This window comes from Melanotaenia boesemani, chromosome 19 (assembly GCF_017639745.1).
Source record: "Melanotaenia boesemani isolate fMelBoe1 chromosome 19, fMelBoe1.pri, whole genome shotgun sequence".
Lineage (NCBI taxonomy): Eukaryota > Metazoa > Chordata > Actinopteri > Atheriniformes > Melanotaeniidae > Melanotaenia > Melanotaenia boesemani.
Genome location: NC_055700.1, coordinates 499,364 through 523,824, shown reverse-complemented (window position 1 = coordinate 523,824; position 24,461 = coordinate 499,364). Strand labels below are relative to the sequence as shown.

General features: G+C 44.4%; 1 protein-coding gene across 4 annotated transcripts in view; it reads right to left on the bottom strand.

The window, feature by feature from the left end:
- The window catches only part of apc (APC regulator of WNT signaling pathway), a 32,211-nt gene extending 7,750 nt beyond the window's left edge, over positions 1-24,461 (bottom strand). The window contains exons 1-16 of one of the 4 annotated variants that reach the window (XM_041970029.1): positions 24,354-24,461; positions 9,273-9,425; positions 8,417-8,504; positions 3,013-3,235; positions 2,828-2,936; positions 2,214-2,327; positions 2,024-2,086; positions 1,902-1,946; positions 1,731-1,817; positions 1,476-1,653; positions 1,204-1,404; positions 1,024-1,119; positions 742-881; positions 585-662; positions 385-501; positions 40-254 (exon numbers count right to left, since the gene is read on the bottom strand). In XM_041970029.1, the coding sequence (XP_041825963.1) occupies positions 40-254; positions 385-501; positions 585-662; positions 742-881; positions 1,024-1,119; positions 1,204-1,404; positions 1,476-1,653; positions 1,731-1,817; positions 1,902-1,946; positions 2,024-2,086; positions 2,214-2,327; positions 2,828-2,936; positions 3,013-3,235; positions 8,417-8,504; positions 9,273-9,407 (1,889 nt within the window). In that variant the 5' untranslated portion in view covers positions 9,408-9,425; positions 24,354-24,461. The other 3 variants (XM_041970027.1, XM_041970028.1, XM_041970026.1) reach the window with 3 other exon arrangements.

The following is a 24,461-nucleotide window of genomic DNA, read 5'->3' as shown; positions in this document are numbered from 1 at the left end:
AGGTGAGCCTTCCAGCCTCTACGAGTTCACAGCGGTTACCTGTGGGCCTCATTGGTGGCGATAAGACTAGACACGTTCCGCAGGATCCCGCCGCCGCTCTCAATGATGGCGAGAGTGTTGGTGTGGCTTCTATGAGTCAGCGTTCCAACCAGGAACGCCAGAGCACCGTCTACGGCACAGATGTCCGCCTTGTTCTCCGTGCAGTGCGCAGACAAATTCCAAAGCGCGCTCAGCACGGACTTCAGGGTCGACTCCTACACATGGAAGGAAGAGTGGAGTGAGCGCGCTCAGTTGAGATTCAAACAATGGAGCGTGCTCAGTTCAGATTCGGGCCGTGTAGACTGAACTGAGAGCACTCAGAGTGGGACAGGAAGATGACGTTACCTTTTGCACCTCGAGCGCGCAGCCCATCAACGCGCGCACGCTGCCGACCTCACGTAGTGTCTTCTTACTGTTGACATCAGCACGCCATGAAAGGTTCCTCAGGACACTGGCAATCACCTGGAAAAACACAACACTCCATCCATCACCTTTGCTAAGGTAGGGGCAGGTCATATTGTTGCCACGGTAACATCTGAACTCACCTGCTGCAGGTCTTCACTCTCGGACTTCAGCTGTGCCACCATCGCCCTCATGCAGCCCTTCATGGAGCACAGTGTGGCCTGATGGGAAACGAAACCATGAGATCCGACTGCTAACACCTGAGACGTCATCTGGACATGTGTTAAGATCTGCCCTAACCTTATTGGCTACGTCTCCAAAGGTGAGGTTGGTGAGTGCCATGCCAGCGTAGCGGCGCAGAGTGACGCTGTAGTGATCGCTGCTGAGCCCGAACATCTCACAGTCCACCTGGAGGAGCTCCGCCACCGCCTGCAGACCACCTGCAGACAGAACCAGTCAGAACCAGAGGATCCTGACAGAACCGGTCAGAACCAGAGGATCCTGTCAGAACCGGTCAGAACCAGAGGATCCGGTCAGAACCAGAAGATCCGGTCAGAGCCAGAATTACCAGGCTGGACTCACCGAGTTCGTTCATGGCATGTCGATGTTCCTCGTCAAAGGACAGCTTCATGAGGACGCAGACGGCCGGACAGATCTGATGGTCCACCGGAGACGGCACTGCAACACACACACCGTCTTTCACATGCATGACACATGCAAACACACCGATCAGTGGGCGTGGACATGTGACTGATGACTCACTGGGGTTGTCCTCCTGGTCAACGCCCCTCTCGTGGTTCTCCTGCCAGCTCCAGCACGCCTCGCAGTAATGGCGGACCTGCTCCAGCAGGTGCAGAACCCGGATCTCCCGCCGCCCCCGCTTGTCATCTGGCTGACTGTGCACGATGTTGTGCAGCGCAGCAGATGCTCGTGCACGTGCCTCTTTACTGCCGCGGGAGTTACCTGGGTGACCACGTAGGTTTGATCACAAACATGAATGTTTACGCAGGGTGTGTACAGAAACAGATGGCTACCTAACAACAGGGAGTCCTTGTCGTTGCCATGCAGCAGCTGGATGAGCAGGGGCAGACAGCCGGACTGACGCATGGCGATGCAGGAGTCCTGTGAGCTGGACATGGCGAGTAGCGTGCGCGACATGTCGTCCTTATCGTGGGTCCCCAGCATGGATAGCAGGCTGTACACCATCTCCACCTGCAGGGGGCAACACACGGCTGTCAGAACACCTGATCACCCAACTATACTCGGCGGGGCAGTCCCCAGGCAGTCACCTTTGTTCCCAGGTGGCTGGTGATTCGTCGAGGCACAGAGTAGCTTGTCTCATTGGCCGGCTCCTGCTCCAATCGGCTGCTGGCACTCTGAAGGACAAAGACAGAATTTAAAGACATAAGAAGAATAAAGATCTGAAGTCTACCTACAGGAGAACAGAAGAGGACGCCCACCTGAGTGCCAGCCAATCCGCTGCTATCACCTGGAGCTCCCTCCACCTGCAGAGACCGAGGAGAACAGCTCAGCTGGTAGTCAGGTTGCAGCTCACAAAGGTGGAATGGACAGGTGAGCTTACCTGGAGACGTGCTCCCAGTCTCAGAATGTCCTTCTCTATCTGCTGGATCCGAGACACCCGGGCCTGGAACACACAGCATTAAGGTGTGATCATTACCTGCGCAGGTGAACTTGACCCGTCCAGGTGACCCACACAGATAACCCTGACCTGCCCAGGTGACCTGCCCAGGTAACAAGTGTGCTCGTCCTACCTGAGCCCTTCTCTCCATCTCCTGACAGGATCCCAGCTGCTCCTCCATGGCTGATCGGATCTGTCGGGCCTCGAACTCCAGCTGACGGCGGCTCATATCCGTCTGCAGGGTGAACTAACACAAACACACCTGTGAACTCCCAGGATGCATTGCAAGGCAAGGCAGTTTATTTGTACAGCACATTTCATGTACAGGACAATTTAAAGTGCTTTACATAAAACATAAAAGTAAAAGGCATCAACACATAATCACAATAAAATAATAAATTACGTGAAAATGATTAAAAGTAAGATAAGTTAAAAAGTTACCGTGCAGATTTCATGCATAGGCGCATGAGAAAAGAAATGTTTTAACCTGGATTTAAAAATGTCTACGTTTGGTGAAAGGTTAATCTCCACTGGCAGTTTGTTCCATTTGTTTGCAGCATAACAGCTAAATGCTGCTTCTCCATGTTTAGTCTGGACTCTGGTCTGGACTAGTTGACCAGAGTGTTTGGATCTAAGAGCTCTGCTAGGTTTATATTTTCTGAACATATCACAGATGTATTCTGGGCCTGAACTGTTCTGAACCACCATTCTGAACCTTTTCCAGGTTCCCATTTAAAAGCTTCTTACATTCTCTGTGAGTGGCAGGCTGTCGATCCTCTTGGTCAGGCTCTGCAGCTGAGCGTAGTACCAGTCTTTTTCCTTTTCCTCCTTCTCCAGCTCAGCCAATAGGAGAGACCTGTGAGAGAGAAACAGCCAATCACATCCAGTACAGTACCAGTACAACCTGCGGTACCACTATAAACTATCAATACCTTTCTTTTTCCAGCTCCTCTAAGCAACGGTCATGGCTGTCTCTGCCCACAGATGGCAGCCCTCGCCTGGGGAAGGAGGCGGCTGCTGAGGGGCCTGGACCGCCAGATCCTCCAGCTGCTCCAGCAGGAGTTCCAGAGGAAGAGGAGGCCGAGCTGGAAGAGGATGAAGGGGGCAGAGGAGGTCTCGTTTTGGGCTTAAAACCACCCGATTCCAGGCTCATCTCTAGTGGGGAACCAGAGCAGGATGTAAGAATAGGGCTAGTTTAAAAAAAATCAGTTTATCGATTTAAATAGATTCAAAATAAATCCAAAATCGATTCATAAAACTTAGGAAACAATTTTTTTCATGTCCTCTTTTCGGGTCACATGACTACTCGTCCTTGACTTACTGAGAATCGGTAAGATCTTAGCATATTTACACACAACTGGTTTCCTGTGTGTCCTCCTTCCTTCTCTTGCTAAGACGATGTCACATTCAGATGTTTCATTCACCAGTGTGGATTACATTCACCTGTAAAGTATGTTGCAGCGTATTACCGCTCACATTAGCAGCTAACACTAAGACTGCAGGCTCTCACATTAGCAGCTAATGCTAAGATCAAGTATTATCACTCACATTAGCAGCTAATGCTAAGATCAAGTATTACCGCTCATATTAGCAGCTAACACTAAGACTGCAGGCTCTCACATCAGCAGCTAACACTAAGACTGAAGGCTCTCATATCAGCAGCTAACACTAAGACTGAAGGCTCTCATATTAGCAGCTAACACTAAGACTGAAGGCTCTCACATCAGCAGCTAACACTAAGACTGCAGGCTCTCACATCAGCAGCTAACACTAAGACTGAAGGCTCTCACATCAGCAGCTAACACTAAGACTGAAGGCTCTCATATTAGCAGCTAACACTAAGACTGAAGGCTCTCATATTAGCAGCTAACACTAAGACTGCAGGCTCTCACATCAGCAGCTAACACTAAGACTGCAGGCTCTTACATCAGCAGCTAACACTAAGACTGAAGGCTCTCATATCAGCAGCTAACACTAAGACTGAAGGCTCTCATATTAGCAGCTAACACTAAGACTGAAGGCTCTCACATCAGCAGCTAACACTAAGACTGCAGGCTCTCACATCAGCAGCTAACACTAAGACTGAAGGCTCTCACATCAGCAGCTAACACTAAGACTGAAGGCTCTCATATTAGCAGCTAACACTAAGACTGAAGGCTCTCATATTAGCAGCTAACACTAAGACTGCAGGCTCTCACATCAGCAGCTAACACTAAGACTGAAGGCTCTCATATTAGCAGCTAACACTAAGACTGAAGGCTCTCATATTAGCAGCTAACACTAAGACTGAAGGCTCTCATATTAGCAGCTAATGCTAAGACCAAGTATTACCACTCACAACGTCTCGTGCCTGGAAGCAACCGAGCAGCAGCATTCTGGGCAGCTGCAGTCGGTGTAGAAATGACTGGTCAATGCTGTAATACAGGGAGTTGCAGTAATCTAAGCGGGACATAATGAGCAGGTGGAGGACTTTTTCTAGGTCATGCTTGGGCAGGTACGGTTTTAACTTGCCAAGCAGCCTCAGATGGAAGAAAACACTTTTGACTACAAAATGAACCTGCCGGTGGAAGTTAAAAGAATTGTCTATGATCACACCCAGATTCTTGGCATCGGTTCGACAAAACGAAGTCAACGGACTGAGAACACTAACTGTACTGTTTAGAAGTTCAGAACTTCCAAAAACCACAATATTAGTTTTTTCCTTATTTAAGTGGAGGAAATTTAAATCCATCCAGGCTTTTAGCTCATACAAACAGCTAGAAGGTTAGTCAGAGAATCCCTCTGTGGCTTTAAGGGGATGTAGATCTGAATATCATCAGCAAAGCAATGGTAGGCAATATTGTGCTTCTGAAAAATAGAGCCCAAGGGCAGCATATACAGGGAAAAAAGCAGTGGACCCAAAATGGACCCCTGTGGGACCCCATAAATGAGAGGGGCAGCAGCTGAGGAAAACTCCTCAAGGTGAACACAAAACGACCGATCCGACAAGTAAGACTGGAACCAGCGCAGGGCAGTTCCTCTAATACCGACACAGTGCTCTAAGCGGGTCAGGAGGACTTGGTGGTCCACCATGTCAAAGGCTGCGGCCAGGTCTAAGAGAATCAAAACTGCAGGACTTCCAGAGTCAGTAGCTTTAAACAGGTCATTAAAAACTCTTAAAAGTGCAGTTTCAGTACTGTGGAGAGACTTAAAACCAGACTGAAATTTTTCTAAAACTTTACTAAAATCTAAGTGATCCTGTAATTGTATGCACACTATTTTTTCTAAGACTTTTAATAAAAAGATCATTTAGAAATCGGCCTGTAATTAGTCAGAACTGAGCGATCAAAGTTAGGCTTCTTTAAAAGAAATTACCACTCACATTAGCAGCTAACACTAAAACCAAGTATTACCTCTCACATTTGCAACTAACCCTAAGACCGTGGGCTCCCTCATTAGCAGCCATCGCTAAGACTGTGGGCTCTCATATTAGCAGCTATCGCTAAGACTGTGGGCTCTCATATTAGCAGCTATCGCTAAGACCGTGGGCTCTCATATTAGCAGCTATCGCTAAGACCGTGGGCTCTCATATTAGCAGCTATCGCTAAGACCGTGGGCTCTCATATTAGCAGCTATCGCTAAGACCGTGGGCTCTCATATTAGCAGCTATCGCTAAGACCGTGGGCTCTCATATTAGCAGCTATCACTAAGACCGTGGGCTCTCATATTAGCAGCTATCGCTAAGACCAAATATTATCATTCACATTAGATGTTAATGTTAAGACCACATATTACTGCTCACATTAGCAGTTAATGCTAAGACCGCAGGCTCCCACATTAGCAACACAACAGGAACACATCAACAACAGGAAGTGATGTCACCACACATGTAGTTTGAAAATAAATCAGACGTGGTAATTTAAAGCCACATTTGATATTATATTATATATATTATATCAATATGCTAAATTTTAACCAATGGATTAACAAAGAATTGAATACTTTTAACATATTATCCGTAACAGAAATATTTTATCTTTTAATACACTCTCATCACAATATGGGATTAACAGCAGCAGATTCTTAGAATATCAACAACTCAGAACCATAATACACACAAAATTCCCCCTTCACCAAACACACCTGGAACTTCCTCCAATGGTAGCAGATTTTATGGACCTCTGTACCCCAAAGTTATTTTAAAAATATACAGATTAATGCTAAAAATAGATGATTCAAATTCTCTACCTACTTTGAAATGGGAGATAGATTTATCCTTCAATCCTACTCAACCATTTTGGCTACACATATGTCTTAAAGCCTTTAATATGACAGACAGCCCAAATTTACAACTCATACAATACAAAGTCCTCCATAGAAAGCATTATACAGGACAAAGACCCTGCCGGGGCCTCGGGGGTCCTGGTCGCCCTGGGCATGCCTTCGGGGTCGGGCTGATCCGATGCCGGGCAGGTACCGTGATGAAGTTCTAACAAAACGTGATGACGTTCTAACAAAACGTGATGACGTTCTAACAAAACGTGATGAAGTTCTAACAAAACGTGATGAAGTTCTAACAAAACGTGATGACGTTCTAACAAAACGTGATGAAGTTCTAACAAAACGTGATGACGTTCTAACAAAACGTGATGACGTTCTAACAAAACGTGATGAAGTTCTAACAAAACGTGATGACGTTCTAACAAAACGTGATGACGTTCTAACAAAACGTGATGAAGTTCTAACAAAACGTGATGACGTTCTAACAAAACGTGATGAAGTTCTAACAAAACGTGATGACGTTCTAACAAAACGTGATGACGTTCTAACAAAACGTGATGAAGTTCTAACAAAACGTGATGACGTTCTAACAAAACGTGATGAAGTTCTAACAAAACGTGATGACGTTCTAACAAAACGTGATGAAGTTCTAACAAAACGTGATGAAGTTCTAACAAAACGTGATGAAGTTCTAACAAAAGTGATGAAGTTCTAACAAAACGTGATGAAGTTCTAACAAAAGTGATGAAGTTCTAACAAAACGTGACGACGTTCTAACAAAACGTGACGACGTTCTAACAAAACGTGATGAAGTTCTAACAAAACGTGATGACGTTCTAACAAAACGTGATGACGTTCTAACAAAACGTGATGACGTTCTAACAAAACGTGATGAAGTTCTAACAAAACGTGATGAAGTTCTAACAAAACGTGATGAAGTTCTAACAAAACGTGATGACGTTCTAACAAAACGTGATGAAGTTCTAACAAAACGTGATGACGTTCTAACAAAACGTGATGACGTTCTAACAAAACGTGATGAAGTTCTAACAAAACGTGATGACGTTCTAACAAAACGTGATGACGTTCTAACAAAACGTGATGACGTTCTAACAAAAAGTGATGACGTTCTAACAAAACGTGATGACGTTCTAACAAAACTTGATGACGTTCTAACAAAACGTGATGAAGTTCTAACAAAACGTGATGACGTTCTAACAAAACGTGATGAAGTTCTAACAAAACGTGATGAAGTTCTAACAAAATGTGATGACGTTCTAACAAAACGTGATGAAGTTCTAACAAAACGTGATGACGTTCTAACAAAACGTGATGAAGTTCTAACAAAACGTGATGAAGTTCTAACAAAACGTGATGACGTTCAAAGAAAACATGATGACGTTCTAACAAAACGTGATGAAGTTCTAAAGAAACGTGATGATGTTCTAACAAAACATGATGAAGTTCTAACAAAACGTGATGACGTTCTATGGAAACGTGGTGGCGTTTTAACAAAACATGATGACATTCTAACAAAACGTGATGAAGTTCTAACAAAACACGATGAAGTTCTAACAAAACACGATGAAGTTCTAACAAAACGTGATGACGTTCTAAGGAAACGTGGTGGCGTTCTAACAAAACATGATGAAGTTCTAACAAAACATGATGAAGTTCTAAGGAAACGTGATGACGTTCTAACAAAACGTGATCACGTTCTAAGGAAACGTGATGATGTTCTAAGGGAAACGTGATGACGTTCTAAGGAAACGTGATGATGTTCTAAGGGATACATGATGACGTTCTAAGGAAACGCGATGACGTTCTAAGGAAATGTGATGGCATTCTACGGACACATTGAAGGCGTGTTCTAAGGGAAACGTGATGACGTTCTAAGGAAACATGATGGCGTTCTAAGCAAACATGATGGCGTGTTCTAAGGGAAACGTGATGACATTCTAAGGAAACATGATGAAGTTCTAAGGAAACGTGATGGCGTGTTCTAAACAAACGTGATGGCGTGTTCTAAGGGAAACATGATAGCGTGGCGTGTTTTGAGGTATGTGTGCTATTCACCTTTCAGTCGTTCGATCAGTTCCAGCTGAGACTCAGACGACTCCCCGGACTCTTCTTCTATGGTGCCCTGCAGCTGCTTCAGCACTTCCTGTTGCAGAACAAAGGGACCGTACAGCTACATCACAGCCAGTCATATGATGTGAGCGCGCTCCAAAACAACAAACAAACAATGATAGGCTGTGTTTTGTAAAGAAATGTCAGCAGAACCGCTCAGACTCACCACGATCAGTCTGCAGCGTTCAAACAGCGACATGATGGAAAATAACACACACACAAAAGGAAACGGGAAAACAGGAAACAGGAAGCGGTTGTGTCTAAGAGGGAAGGACGGAACAATAACCAACCAGACAACAGGAGCACCTCAGCTGGACCAATACACACACATCACATGACCAGAACCAGAAATAGAACCTTCAGAGGAGAGAACATGTAGGAACTGAGAAACAAACAGAAGAAGAAACAAGAAGATGAAGAAAGACACAGAGAGAAGGAGTCCTCACTCTGACAGCTTTCCTCTGATACACAATAAAGATCCTCTCACTCTGATGCCTCACTACAAACAGCAAGAACAAGCTCAGTCTGGAGAAGCAGACAGCAACGCGGCGCATGATTGGCTGAAAACACACTGATGCAAAGAGAGAGAGAGACCACCATGGTGTCTGACTACTGCCTAGAGAAGCAGACATAAACTGGGCTCAGGTGCGGTTGTAGACCTAATCTGGATCAAACTCAGGTGCGGTTGTAGACCTAACCTGGATCGGACTCGGGTGCGGTTGTGGACTCAACCGAAACCGGACTCAGGTGCGGTTGTAGACCTAACCTGGACCGGACTCAGGTGTGGTTGTGGAGTACTGACCTTCATGTTGGAGGCTTCAGTCTCCAGCTTGTTCAGGTGGTCTGAGTTATCCTGCAGCTCCTGTCTCAGGTTGGAGTTCTCCATCTTTAACACCTCCACCTGCCTCAGCAGCTGATCGTAGGACACTGCTGCCATGTTGGACTGACGTCTGACCTGGAACACAGAACCAGACAGAACCTTAATCTGGTACCAGGATTTCATCAGTGATCTAACAATTTACCCACCCATCTATCATCCACCCGTCTATTCATCCATCCATCCATCTATCCTTCCGTTCTGGAAGTGGTTGATTCCTGCAACATGTTCCATGTCACCGTGGAACCGGTGTTTCTGAGATTGCTGTCCAAAAGCAGCAATCTACTAGACTACTACGTCACTGTGACAAGCCGCTAACTTTCCATCATATATCACGATCATTTCTAAACGCGTTATGTTCTACAACTTATCCTGCAATTTGGGTATTTTATACACACACTCATGAAGTAAAAATACAATAAAACACAACTTGAAAATATCTCCAGAAATAAATTTTCTCAATGTCAAAAGAGCACATATTTGAAATGATTCAAATTTTAATGATTTGTATCCTTTAAAAGAGGTTGCAAATATAAAATTTTTTCCCTGTGCGCGACAGTAAAACTGGTCCCTGTTGTAACAGAATAATGTGCAACAGTAAAACCGGTCCCTGTTGTAACACAATGATGCGCGACAGTAAAACCGGTCCCTGTTGTAACACAATGATGCGCGACAGTAAAACTGGTCCCTGTTGTAACAGAATAATGCGCGACAGTAAAACCGGTCCCTGTTGTAACACAATGATGCGCGACAGTAAAACCGGCCCCTGTTGTAACACAATAATGTGCGACAGTAAAACCGGTCCCTGTTGTAACAGAATAATGTGCGACAGTAAAACCGGTCCCTGTTGTAACACAATGATGTGCGACAGTAAAACCGGTCCCTGTTGTAACACAATGATGTGCGACAGTAAAACCGGTCCCTGTTGTAACACAATAATGTGCGACAGTAAAACCGGTCCCTGTTGTAACACAATGATGTGCGACAGTAAAACCGGTCCCTGTTGTAACACAATAATGTGCGACAGTAAAACCGGTCCCTGTTGTAACAATAATGCGCGACATTAAAACTGGTCCCTGTTGTAACACAATGATGCTTGACAGTAAAACCGGTCCCTGTTGTAACACAATGATGTGCGGCAGTAAAACTGGTCCCTGTTGTAACACAATGATGCTTGACAGTAAAACCGGTCCCTGTTGTAACACAATGATGTGCGACAGTAAAACCGGTCCCTGTTGTAACAGAATAATGTGCGACAGTAAAACCGGTCCCTGTTGTAACAAAATAATGCGCGACAGTAAAACTGGTCCCTGTTGTAACAGAATGATGCGCAACAGTAAAACTGGTCCCTTTTGTAACACAATGATGTGCGACAGTAAAACCGGTCCCTGTTATAACAGAATGATGCGCAACAGTAAAACCGGTCCCTTTTGTAACACAATGATGTGCGACAGTAAAACCGGTCCCTGTTGTAACACAATAATGTGCGACAGTAAAACCGGTCCCTGTTGTAACACAATAATGTGCGACAGTAAAACCGGTCCCTGTTGTAACACAATGATGTGCAACAGTAAAACCGGTCCCTGTTGTAACACAATGATGTGCGACAGTAAAACCGGTCCCTGTTGTAACAGAATAATGCGCGACAGTAAAACCGGTCCCTGTTGTAACAGAATGATGCGCAACAGTAAAACCGGTCCCTGTTGTAACACAATGATGCGCAAGAGTAAAACCGGTCCCTGTGAAAGTGACCAGTGAGCAAGATGTGGGTCAAACAAATGTTTACTGTAAGCATTTCATAGACAACACAAGACACACAGTAGTACTGAAGAGTAAAGCCACTTTGTTACACGAGTCAGTACTTTACACTGCAGCTGCCACACATCTTGGTGGCAGATCTGGGCTCAGTTATCAATCGTCCCATGGCCATCCTCTGATCACCTTGTGATCAGTTATGATGCTACAGCCAATTCTGGGTCAGTTTGCTGATCAATAACAGCTGAAGTCATTACATGACTAAAAAACAACCTCCTCCTCCATTAGTCGGCCATTTTCTCTCCCTCCTCCCTCCATCATCTGATCCCAGTACTTCCAGTTCTCTCCATCATCCATCCTCCCCTCCAACCCTCATGCATAATCCCTCCATCCTCCCTCTCTTGTCCTCTTCTCTCTGTCTGTAATAGAAAATCCTGAATTAATTAAATTCAATGAAGAAGAAAACCAGCCAGAACAAACAATGAAAGGAGACACCCCCCCCCCCCCCCCCCAATCCTCCTCCTCCTCGTCTTCGACCTCCTCATCCTCCTCCTCTCTCCCTCCCTCAGCAATCCATTCATTCCAGGGTAAGAGAGACAGAAAACAAATGGATGAATAAAGGATGGAGATGGAGGATAAAAAAAAAATGGCAGCTCACCCCATCGCTGTCGCCTCCATCAGCCTTCCTCTCTGTGTCTGACTGAGGACAGTCAGCTGGGCTGGCAGCAACCAATCAGGAGCCAGACACACAGAGAAGAAGGAGAGGGAGCAAAGGGGCTGCCTCCCTGCTCCCAGCATGCTTTGCTCCAGATACGGCAGGCAGCCTGACCGGGTTACTAACTCTGACATATACAGACAGTACTACACCGTATTACACACAGTCCTACCAGAGGAAGGTGGAATAGCCAAAAATTATACTGAAGATGAGTTTTACTTCAAATTAACATTACTGAAGTAGAATTAAAAAGTAGCCACTAAGAAAATTTGTGAAGATACTACACTGATTATAATGTCAGATTTATGTTTTATAAATTACGTAAACACACAAGTTACCAAAAGCATCCTCCTCATTCAATCTGCAGCAGTTGGTTATGGCAGCTAACGCTGATCCATAGTGGTCTGATTAGCTTATGGTAGCTAATGCTGGTATATAGTGGTCTGTTTAGCCTATGGTAGCTAATGCTGGTATATAATGGTTTGTTTAGCTTATGGTAGCTAATGCTGGTATATAATGGTCTGTTTAGCTTATGGTAGCTAATGCTGGTATATAGTGGTCTGTTTAGCTTATGGTAGCTAATTCTGGTATATAGTGGTCTGTTTAGCCTATGGTAGCTAATGCTGGTATATAATGGTCTGTTTAGCTTATGGTAGCTAATGCTGGTATGTAATGGTCTGTTTAGCTTATGGTAGCTAATGCTGGTATATAGTGGTCTGTTTAGCTTATGGTAGCCAATGCTGGTATATAGTGGTCTGTTTAGCCTATGGTAGCTAATGCTGGTACATAATGGTCTGTTTAGCTTATGGTAGCTAATGCTGGTAGTGGTCTGTTTAGCTTATGGTAGCTATGCTGATCTATAGTGGTCCGACTAGCTTATGATAGCCAACGCTGATCAATAGTGGTCTGATTAGCTTATACTAGCTAATGCTGATCCACAGTGGTCTGTTTAGCTTATGGTAGCTAATGCTGATCAATAGTGGTCTGTTTAGCTTATGCTAGTTAACACTGATCAATAGTGGTCTGATTAGCTTATGGTAGCGAACGCTGATCTATAGTGGTCTGATTGGCTTATGGTAGCTAATGCTGATCAATAGTGGTCTGTTTAGCTTGTGCTAGCTAACGCTGATCAATAGTGGCCTGATTAGCTTATGGTAGCTAATGCTGATCTATAGTGGTCTGATTAGCTTTTGGTAGCTAATGCCGATCAATAGTGGTCTGTTTAGCTTATGCTAGCTAACGTTGATCAATAGTGGTCTGATTAACTTATGGTAGCTAACGCTGATCAATAGTGGCCTGATTAGCTTATGCTAGCTAACGCTGATCAATAGTGGTCTGATTAGCTTATGGTAGCTAATGCTGATAAATAATGGTCTGATTAGCGTATGGTAGCTAACACTGATCGATAGTGATCTGATTAGCTTATGGTAGCTATGCTGATCCACTCTTCCATAGAAAATGAATAGCGGTCTGTTTAGCTTATGGTAGCTAATGCTGGTATATAATGGTCTGTTTAGCTTATGGTAGCTAATGCTGGTATATAGTGGTCTGATTAGCTTATGGTAGCTAATGCTGGTATATAGTGGTCTGTTTAGCTTATGGTAGCTAATGCTGGTATATAATGGTCTGTTTAGCTTATGGTAGCTAATGCTGGTATATAGTGGTCTGTTTAGCTTATGGTAGCTAATGCTGGTATATAGTGGTCTGATTAGCTTATGGTAGCTAATGCTGGTATATAGTGGTCTGTTTAGCTTATGGTAGCTAATGCTGGTATATAATGGTCTGTTTAGCTTATGGTAGCTAATGCTGGTATATAGTGGTCTGTTTAGCCTATGGTAGCTAATGCTGGTATATAATGGTCTGTTTAGCTTATGGTAGCTAATGCTGGTCTATAGTGGTCTGATTAGCTTATGGTAGCTATGCTGATCTATAGTGGTCTGATTAGCTTATGGTAGCTATGCTGATCTATAGTGGTCTGATTAGCTTATGGTAGCTATGCTGATCTATAGTGGTCTGATTAGCTTATGGTAGCTATGCTGATCTATAGTGGTCTGATTAGCTTATGGTAGCTAATGCTGATCTATAGTGGTCTGATTAGCTTATGGTAGCTATGCTGATCTATAGTGGTCTGATTAGCTTATGGTAGCTATGCTGATCTATAGTGGTCTGATTAGCTTATGGTAGCTATGCTGATCTATAGTGGTCTGATTAGCTTATGGTAGCTAATGCTGATCTATAGTGGTCTGATTAGCTTATGGTAGCTAATGCTGATCTATAGTGGTCTGATTAGCTTATGGTAGCTATGCTGATCTATAGCGGTCTGATTAGCTTATGGTAGCTAATGCTGATCTATAGTGGTCTGATTAGCTTATGGTAGCTATGCTGATCTATAGTGGTCCGACTAGCTTATGCTAGCTAACACTGATCAATAGTGGTCTGATTAGCTTATGGTAGCTATGCTGATCTATAGTGGTCTGATTAGCTTATGGTAGCTAACGCTGATCTATAGTGGTCTGATTAGCTTATGGTAGCTAACGCTGATCTATAGTGGTCTGATTAGCTTATGGTAGCTATGCTGATCTATAGTGGTCCGACTAGCTTATGCTAGCTAACACTGATCAATAGTGGTCTGATTAGCTTATGGTAGCTATGCTGATCTATAGTGGTCTGATTAGCTTATGGTAGCTAATGCTGATCTATAGTGGTCTGATTAGCTCATGGTAGCTATGCTGATCTATAGTGGTCTGATTAGCTTATGGTAGCTAATGCTGATCTATAGCGGTCTGATTAGCTTATGGTAGCTAATGCTGATCTATAGTGGTCTGATTAGCTTATGGTAGCTATGCTGATCTATAGTGGTCTGATTAGCTTATGGTAGCTATGCTGATCTATAGTGGTCTGATTAGCTTATGCTAGCTAACGCTGATCTATAGCGGTCTGATTAGCTTATGGTAGCTAATGCTGATCTATAGTGGTCTGATTAGCTTATGGTAGCTATGCTGATCTATAGTGGTCTGATTAGCTTATGCTAGCTAACGCTGATCTATAGCGGTCTGATTAGCTTATGGTAGCTAATGCTGATCTATAGTGGTCTGATTAGCTTATGGTAGCTATGCTGATCTATAGTGGTCTGATTAGCTTATGGTAGCTAATGCTGATCTATAGTGGTCTGATTAGCTTATGGTAGCTAATGCTGATCTATAGCGGTCTGATTAGCTTATGGTAGCTAATGCTGATCTATAGTGGTCTGATTAGCTTATGGTAGCTAATGCTGATCTATAGTGGTCTGATTAGCTTATGGTAGCTAATGCTGATCTATAGCGGTCTGATTAGCTTATGGTAGCTAATGCTGATCTATAGTGGTCTGATTAGCTTATGGTAGCTATGCTGATCTATAGTGGTCTGATTAGCTTATGGTAGCTATGCTGATCTATAGTGGTCTGATTAGCTTATGCTAGCTAACGCTGATCTATAGCGGTCTGATTAGCTTATGGTAGCTAATGCTGATCTATAGTGGTCTGATTAGCTTATGGTAGCTATGCTGATCTATAGTGGTCTGATTAGCTTATGGTAGCTATGCTGATCTATAGCGGTCTGATTAGCTTATGGTAGCTAATGCTGATCTATAGTGGTCTGATTAGCTTATGGTAGCTATGCTGATCTATAGTGGTCTGATTAGCTTATGGTAGCTAATGCTGATCTATAGTGGTCTGATTAGCTTATGGTAGCTATGCTGATCTATAGTGGTCTGATTAGCTTATGCTAGCTAACGCTGATCAATAGTTGTCTGATTATCTTATGTTAGCTAATGCTGATCTATAGTGGTCTGATTAGCTTATGGTAGCTAATGCTGATCTATAGTGGTCTGATTAGCTTATGGTAGCTATGCTGATCTATAGTGGTCTGATTAGCTTATGCTAGCTAACGCTGATCAATAGTTGTCTGATTAGCTTATGGTAGCTAATGCTGATCTATAGTAGTCTGATTAGCTTATGGTATTTAATGCTGATCCATTGTTTCCATTCATTCTGTTTCACTGCAGCAACAAATCAGACGCCAAAGGAAAATACTAAAAGATTGAAAATAGATAACTAAATTATGTGCTGATAAAATACATTCAAAGTCATTCTCAGATGAAATAAAGTGTAAACTATGTGAATGTGGCTGCAGCAGTCAGGTTTTCATGGCAGAAGCAGCTGCATTTCATATCTGTGAGAAACGAACAATAAGCAGACATGTCTTCCCCTTTCACGTTCACCTCCTAATGAGACGCTGAACCGCTATCAGATCCACCTGGGTGGAATGGGGATGGCTCGCTCTCAGAGCAGCTTCCAGTGCTGCTCTGTTCCTGGTTGTGGCTGCAGTCACTGAGCTTCACCTGAGGCAGATTTCCATGCTGTGAGACAACGTGGAAACATGTCCATCTTCTGCTGGTCTACAAAGCGAGAGTCCTCCTGAAAGCTGAGAAATCCAGCTGGTTCAGCCGTGAAAAACGTCAGAGGCGAGGTTAGCTGTGAGTTAGCATAATAATGTGCAGGAGACCCTGTTCCTCAGTCAACCAGTCCCACCTCGCTGTGGTAGCAGTGCAGGGCTCCAGACTGCAACCAAACGGTGGCATTTTGCGACTAAAATGTGAGACGTGTGAGTGAATTTTTCATCTACTCTACAACGGCGACGATACATTAGCTGGTCTTTTTCTTGTAGGAGTTATAATTTAATTTATTTAGTCGCTAACAAACTTCTGCTCCCTCTTCAGCCCAGTAGTTCACAGTAAAAATAAATCAGCTGCTGGTTTGTCTCAAACTAACTTCATTACATGAAAAGGAGACAAACACCAACGAAGAAGACGACAGCCAATGTGTGTGTGAGCGGGGACGAACGAGCACTGTGATTGGCTGATGTGTGGAAAGAGGCGAGTCTTCGGGGAATTTATTATTCCCCAGTGTAGCCAGCGTAGCGTCTTTGTGGCTGTATTTAGCGAGTTTTCAGACCCTCTAGCGAGTTTTTCTGGTTATTGGAGACTTTTGGAGACGGAGGTGAATGAAGGGAGTTTATCTTCCCAACGAGGAGCGGTGCTGGTCAGACCCTCTCATACGAGGCTTGGTCTTCTAGCAGCAGCAGCAGCTGCATTCAGACGACGTTCACCTGTGTTTCATGACCAGGCTGGAAATGAAACGTAAAAGCTGCTGCTGGATTATTCTACGCTGGTTTACCGTCACAGTAACGTCTGTTAATGAAGAGTGTGGAGGAAATATTTAAACAGTTACAAGTGTTGTGACATGTTAAAGACTCGTAATTAAAAAACAAAAGACACTTAAAAAACTTAACTAAAAACAAAGAAAATATTAACAGAATTATTATTTAATGTATGTATTTATTTACTTTGCTGTTCTAAACATTTTTAGGTTGTCTTTTTATAGATTTCTGTCTTTCCCTCTACGTCCCTCTTTATAACAGCATCCATTACAACTATATGTACCAGGCTGATGATGCTAATTAGCCACTTCTAGGACAGCCAATAGCTGCTGTTCTTACTGAGGAGTGGGAACAGCAGCTGGAGGAGCATCAGTCCCCGAAGCTGTTTATTACCAGGAACTACATGGACCAGTCGTACCATGTCCTGGGGGGGGGACGATGGGGACAAAGTTAACGAAGTTCTGTGTCTTCTTGTTTTGTAGTCGTGCGGCTAGTAAGATGTTTTTTATGTCAACTGCAAAACATGTGAATTGTAAACATTGTCATTTCTAAATTTATCATTCAAGTTTTTATCACTGATACAGTGAAAATGAGAGGAAATGTGAATGTTTGCTCTGCAAGGTGATTTCAGTGTGCACCCCTAAATTTTCTGCTTGTGCTCTTAAAACTTTAAGTTATGTGCCGCCGTGCTCCTGGTAAATGTTAGTCTGGAGCCCTGCAGTGTGTCTGTGATACGGTGGCTCAGCGCCGCCCTGCAGCAGCCTCTCCGACCAGCTCACAACACACACCTACAGCAGCAGGAAGATTCACTCCTCCGCTACAGGCCAGGCTTTCTGCTGTGTGCTACAGTTCTGGATACGAGGTGGCTAGCTCTCATAGCACAGTTAGCCCCTGCATCTGTAGGCCGTTTTCCTCCGGTTGTCCTGCGAGCGTAGGACCTGTGGTTTCTAGATGCTGCTTTAACTCAGGGCTTTGGTGGCCAGCATTAGTCCACGCTGGCTCTGCATCATTACCTGCGTTCACAAAGCCAAACTTCCAGAAGTCAGGGTTTTACTATGCAGAAGACTATTCTTTCTTATTCTTTACTCATCTTTTTATTATTAATTCCCTCTAATCATTGAAGTCGTTAACCGTTGTTATCCATCTTCATGCTGTTTCTGTTTCTGGGTATAAATGTGTGTATGTCTATGAGTACCAGTGAAGGCCTGAGAGACTCTGAGCCTGGACCAGGAACAGTGTGGTTGTCATGGAGATGCTGGGCTGAGAGGTCTTATCTGGTCCTGGTAGAAACCAGCTTCCTCCTGAGACCCCCTGCGGGTTGGATGCGACGCTCTCTGTCTACAAGTTTTTATTTTCCTTTCTGTAATGAACTTACACTCATCCAGACTCTGGGTCGTTCATTTTTCTGCAAAACTTTTGCCTTTTGGGGGTGTTGTCACTTTCACCTTTATTTAAGTGTTTTAAGAACTTCTCCGATGTTTGCTAACAGCTAGCAGAATGTCTTCTTCTGCTGGCTCCAGCTTGTTAAACTGTCTGACAATACTGCCACCATGTGGTGGGAAGCTGACTTTAACTGAGCTTCTTCCTACCGTGTCCTGTCCAGCACGGTGGCGGCAGAATGATGGTCTGGCTGCTGTGTTGATTTGCTTTGCTAAGATGAGCTTTATGGGAATAAGGCTCCTCTTGATAATCTTATTTTTTAATTTCTATATTTATTATATTTATATTGTTTTATCTTATATTTTGAATGATGGATTTTATGTGATGTTGCTGGACCTGAAGAAGGGAACATAAAAGAAGGAGAATAATGGAGAGAAGTAAAAAGGAAAGTAGAGAACAGAAAGAGGAGACAAAGATCCAGCAGATAGAAGCCGCAACCTTCAACCCAACCTAACAGCCAACAAGCAGCTGCTACACCTGTACAGGAACACAGCAGAGAATTTCCTACAGCTGTTACAGGTAAACTAAGCAGACAATCATCAGGAGTTCCTAAAAATAACCAAGACAGCAACAACATGAATCACAACAACAACCAAAGAACCAGAAACACACACACATGAACCAAAGCATCTCTTAGTGTGTAAACACACTGGACACCTCAGTGCTGAGTCAGAGGATGAGGAAGAGGAGGGTCAGAGATGAGGCCACGCCTCTACAGACGCTACCTGCCGACCGGCCAGGAACCGCCCATCCAGGGCGGCCAGAGCGAAGGGCCCAGGGTCCCGAGAGCCCAGAGGCTGTTCTTGTGTTAAATGCATGTAGTGTATAAAAACAAAGCTGTAGCAGAGATCTGCTCATCAGTCTGGCTTGAACTTGGAGGGAAACAGTTGCAGAGAACAGCAGCTGCCGCCTCATCGTTCAGACTGCAGCGGTTCCTCCTCATTCCTGTCATTCAGGGTATTTAACAGGAGTTCCTCGGACCGGCTTCTGAGGAAACAGATGAGGAGGAGCAGCTGGATCATTACTTACGGAGCCGGTACAGGCTTCCTCCATGATAACCTGCAGCTCCTAAACTGGGAGGAACTTCCACTTTTTAAAAAATGCTTCCTTTTGAAAACAGCAAGACGCTAACGTTGGTGTTATTGTGCTTTTTCATGCTGTAAGCCGAGGGAACAAAGTAAATTCATCAATAATGTGAACGGTATGGGATCAGGGGGCAGTTTCCACTGGGTGAGAAGTTATTAAAGCAGTAGAAAACAGTTTGTGAAGTTGGGGACATGTGCGTGGTGCTTGGACATCGTTTGTGGCGTCCACCACCAGGGGTCAGTACTGGGTCCAAGCCTGTTTTACTTTATATGAATGCAAAGTTTCAAACACATTAAAATTAGTATTATTGGCAGATGACACTGGTGTTTCTGTTCTGGAGGGTTTATATGAACTACTGGGGTTTTACAGGACCTACTGGGGCTTTACAGGACCTACTGGGGGTTTACATGAACTACTGGGGTTTTACAGGACCTACTGGGGTTTTACAGGACCTACTGGGGGTTTACATGAACTGCTGGGGGTTTACAGGACCTACTGGGGCTTTACAGGACCTACTGGGGGTTTACATGAACTGCTGGGGGTTTACAGGACCTACTGGGGCTTTACAGGAACTACTGGGGCTTTACAGGACCTACTGGGGGTTTACATGAACTACTGGGGTTTTACAGGACCTACTGGGGCTTTACAGGACCTACTGGGGGTTTACATGAACTACTGGGGTTTTACAGGACCTACTGGGGTTTTACAGGACCTACTGGGGGTTTACATGAACTGCTGGGGGTTTACAGGACCTACTGGGGCTTTACAGGACCTACTGGGGGTTTACATGAACTGCTGGGGGTTTACAGGACCTGCTGGGGGTTTACAGGAACTACTGGGGCTTTACAGGACCTACTGGGGGTTTACATGAACTACTGGGGTTTTACAGGACCTACTGGGGGTTTACAGGACCTACTGGGGGTTTACATGAACTACTGGGGTTTTACAGGACCTACTGGGGTTTTACAGGACCTACTGGGGGTTTACATGAACTGCTGGGGGTTTACAGGACCTACTGGGGGTTTACAGGAACTACTGGGGGTTTACATGAACTGCTGGGGTTTTACAGGACCTACTGGGGGTTTACATGAACTGCTGGGGGTTTACAGGACCTACTGGGGCTTTACAGGACCTACTGGGGGTTTACATGAACTGCTGGGGGTTTACAGGACCTACTGGGGGTTTACAGGAACTACAGGGGGTTTACATGAACTGCTGGGGGTTTACAGGACCTACTGGGGGTTTACAGGAACTACTGGGGGTTTACAGGACCTACTGGGGGTTTACAGGAACTACTGGGGGTTTACAGGAACACAGGGGTTTCCATCCCTGTGCAGAGGTCGGGGTAATACCTACACATGTCCAACTCCATCAGCATCCACCCTGCAAAGAAGAGTTGTGAGAATAATTCCTAACTTCGGTTCCAGGATCACACAGATTTTATTCCAGGATAACACAGACTCTATTCCAGGATAACGCAGACTCTATTCCAGGATAACATAGACTGTATTCCAAGATAACATAGACTGTATTCCAGGATAACATAGACTGTATTCCAGGATAACATAGACTGTATTCCAGGATAACACAGATTTTATTCCAGGATAACACAGACTCTATTCCAGGATAACGTAGACTGTATTCCAGGATAACGTAGACTGTATTCCAGGATAACACAGACTGTATTCCAGGATAACACAGACTCTATTCCAGGATAACGTAGACTGTATTCCAGGATAACATAGACTGTATTCCAGGATAACGTAGACTGTATTCCAGGATAACATAGACTGTATTCCAGGATAACACAGACTGTATTCCAGGATAACATAGACTGTATTCCAGGATAACATAGACTGTATTCCAGGATCACACATAGGGCTGAATGATAAATTGCATTTGCGATAACATTGCATCAAGATAAAATGAGATTTTCTAACTGCAAAGGCTGCGATTTTAATGGTCGTGAGATCTGGTCACGTGACTTGCGAGCGTCGAGCAGCGTGTACTACATGCCGTGTAAAGAGAGAGAAGTCGCCGCTGCAACCTGTTGGCCTCAAGCTCGACAGAAGCTGCACAAAGTTTAGTACCAAAGAGGAAAGGACGTCAGGTGTGTGGAATTATTTTGGGTTTAAAACAGAAGCTGCTGCAGGTATTGTGCAGAACCTGTCTCGCTACTGTTGCTACCTCAAGAGGTAACAATACAAACCTTTATCAACACTTGAAAAACCATCACAAAGCCTTGTACGATAGTCACATGACTAAAACGCCATCGACCAGTGCTTCTACTTCAAGTAAGCAAAGTACAAGCCGACAGGGATTACTGACCGAATTGTTTGAAAGTGTTACTCCTTACAAACATAAACGCTTCAAAGCGGCACGGGGAAATAACTCTGGCAATAACGGAGTTCATAGCTAAAGACATGATGGCCATCAGCACGGTGACCAAGCCTGGGTTTTCTATTCCAGGATTAGAGACTCTATTCCAGGGTCACACAGACTCTATTCCAGGATAATACAAACTGCACTAGGATCACACAGATCATACAAACTATACTAGGATCACACAGACTCTACTGCAGGGTCATATAGACTCTATTCCAGGATCACACAGACTCTATTCTAGGGTCATATAGACTCTATTCCAGGATCATATAGACTCTATTCCAGGATCACACAGACTCTATTCTAGTGTCATATAGACTCTATTCCAGGATCATATAGACTCTATTCCAGGGTCACACAGACTCTATTCCAGGATAACACAGACTCTATTCCAGGGTCATATAGACTCTATTCCAGGATCATATAGACTCTATTCCAGGATCACACAGACTCTATTCTAGGGTCATATAGACTCTATTCCAGGATCATATAGACTCTATTCCAGGGTCACACAGACTCTATTCCAGGATCAAACAGACTCTATTCCAGGATAACACAGACTCTATTCCAGGGTCACACAGAACCTATTGCAGGGTCATATAGACTCTATTCCAGGGTCACACAGACTCTATTCCAGTGTCATATAGACTCTATTCCAGGATCATACAAGCTACACTAGGATCACACAGATCATACAAACTATACTAGGATCACATAGACTCTACTGCAGGGTCATATAGACTTTATTCCAGGGTCACACAGACTCTATTCCAGGGTCACACAGACTCTATGCCAGGATCACATAGACTCTATTCCAGGATCACACAGACTCTATTCCAGGATCACAATAATTCTATTCCAGGGTCACACAGACTCTATTCCAGGATCACAATAATTCTATTCCAGGGTCACACAGACTCTATTCCAGGATCACACAGACTCTATTCCAGGACCACACAGACTCTATACCTGGATCACAATAATTCTATTCCAGGATCACATAAACTCTATTCCAGGATCACACAGACTCTATTCCAGGGCCACAAAGACTCTATTCCAAGATCACGCTCATTCTTTTCCAGGATCACACAGACTCTGTTCCAGGATAACATAGACTTTATTCCAGGGTCACACAGACTCTATTCCAGGATCAGACAGACTCTATTCCAGGGTCACACAGACTCTATTCCAGGATCACAATAATTCTATTCCAGGGTCACACAGACTCTATTCCAGGATGACAGAGACTCTATTCCAGGATCACATAAACTCTATTCCAGGATCACACAGACTCTATTCCAGGATCACGCAGACTTTATTCCAGGATAACATAGACTCTATTCCAGAGATTCTGTTTCCATCGAACCAGGACGGACCATTTACCCCCTTCCTTCTGGTCTCTCCGGGCCAGAATCAGATCAGATCCTGGCCAGAACAAAGCCAAACCCAGGCCAGAACCAATCCAGAACCAGGTGTGCATGAGGCCCGTATCACAACATTCCCGGTATGTGCAGCAGTTTTCCTGGACCAGTTTAACGGAAGCGATCCAGTTACACCACCATCCTGCTCCTGCTGTACATTTACATACACAGTTCATGGTACTACATGGTACTATACATCACCTCCCCCTCATGTTTACATTACTACACAAGTACTACAGTCCAGTGTATTTCAGAGTTCTAAGCGGCTGGTTAAGAACAGAGAACTCTAAACAGTACAGGAGTACTAACTACTGTGCACCATCACTGAGGAGTATCGGCTGTACTACGACTGTAGTACTCCTGGACTTGTCGGAACCACAGCATTAGCTGAACCTGCAGCCCGGCTAACACAGCGCTGCTAATTTACCGGATTTCCCCCGGATTAAATTAAAATTATTGCGCTGTCTGTCGGTCCATTGCACGCCTGACTATAAATGCTGGTCTCGGTGATTATGGGACGGTCATCAGTGTGTCCTCAGTCCCATCCAAATAGCCGAATCCAAGCCAAACAGAAGGTCGGCTCAGAGCTAAGCTAACGGCTAACAGCTCTTACCTTCCGGTCTAAGTGTCTTCAAACGGCTGACCGATCACGAAGACATCCCCGTGGAAACATCCACAGCCGTTACACAAGCCGTCAGAGGCGGCGGGGGGGCCCCATGAGTCCGATGCAGGCGGGAAAAGTAAAGTTGAACAAAGTTTTAACGGGACTTTTTTGTTGTGGAGACGCTGTCGGTGCTACACTCCGCCATCTTGTTTCTGTGTTTGTCACAGTGTTTTAGGGGCGCTGTGAGGACCTGATTATGAGTCACACACAGCATCTCCGGACCCGCAACAGATCGAACCGGTCCGGTTCTATGATCAGGACCCAATTGCAGTCCTCATCGGTCAGTTCTCACCTTTAGACCCACTTTCAGCTCAACACACGACCCTCAGTTCACCTGTACTCACCTATCTGCTGTCATAGCGATGTCTTCCCTGTGATTGGCTGCTGGAGATTGGACGGCCATGTTCAGTCAAATCACAGCCAACTGTACAGTTTCCTTCTGAATATTTATG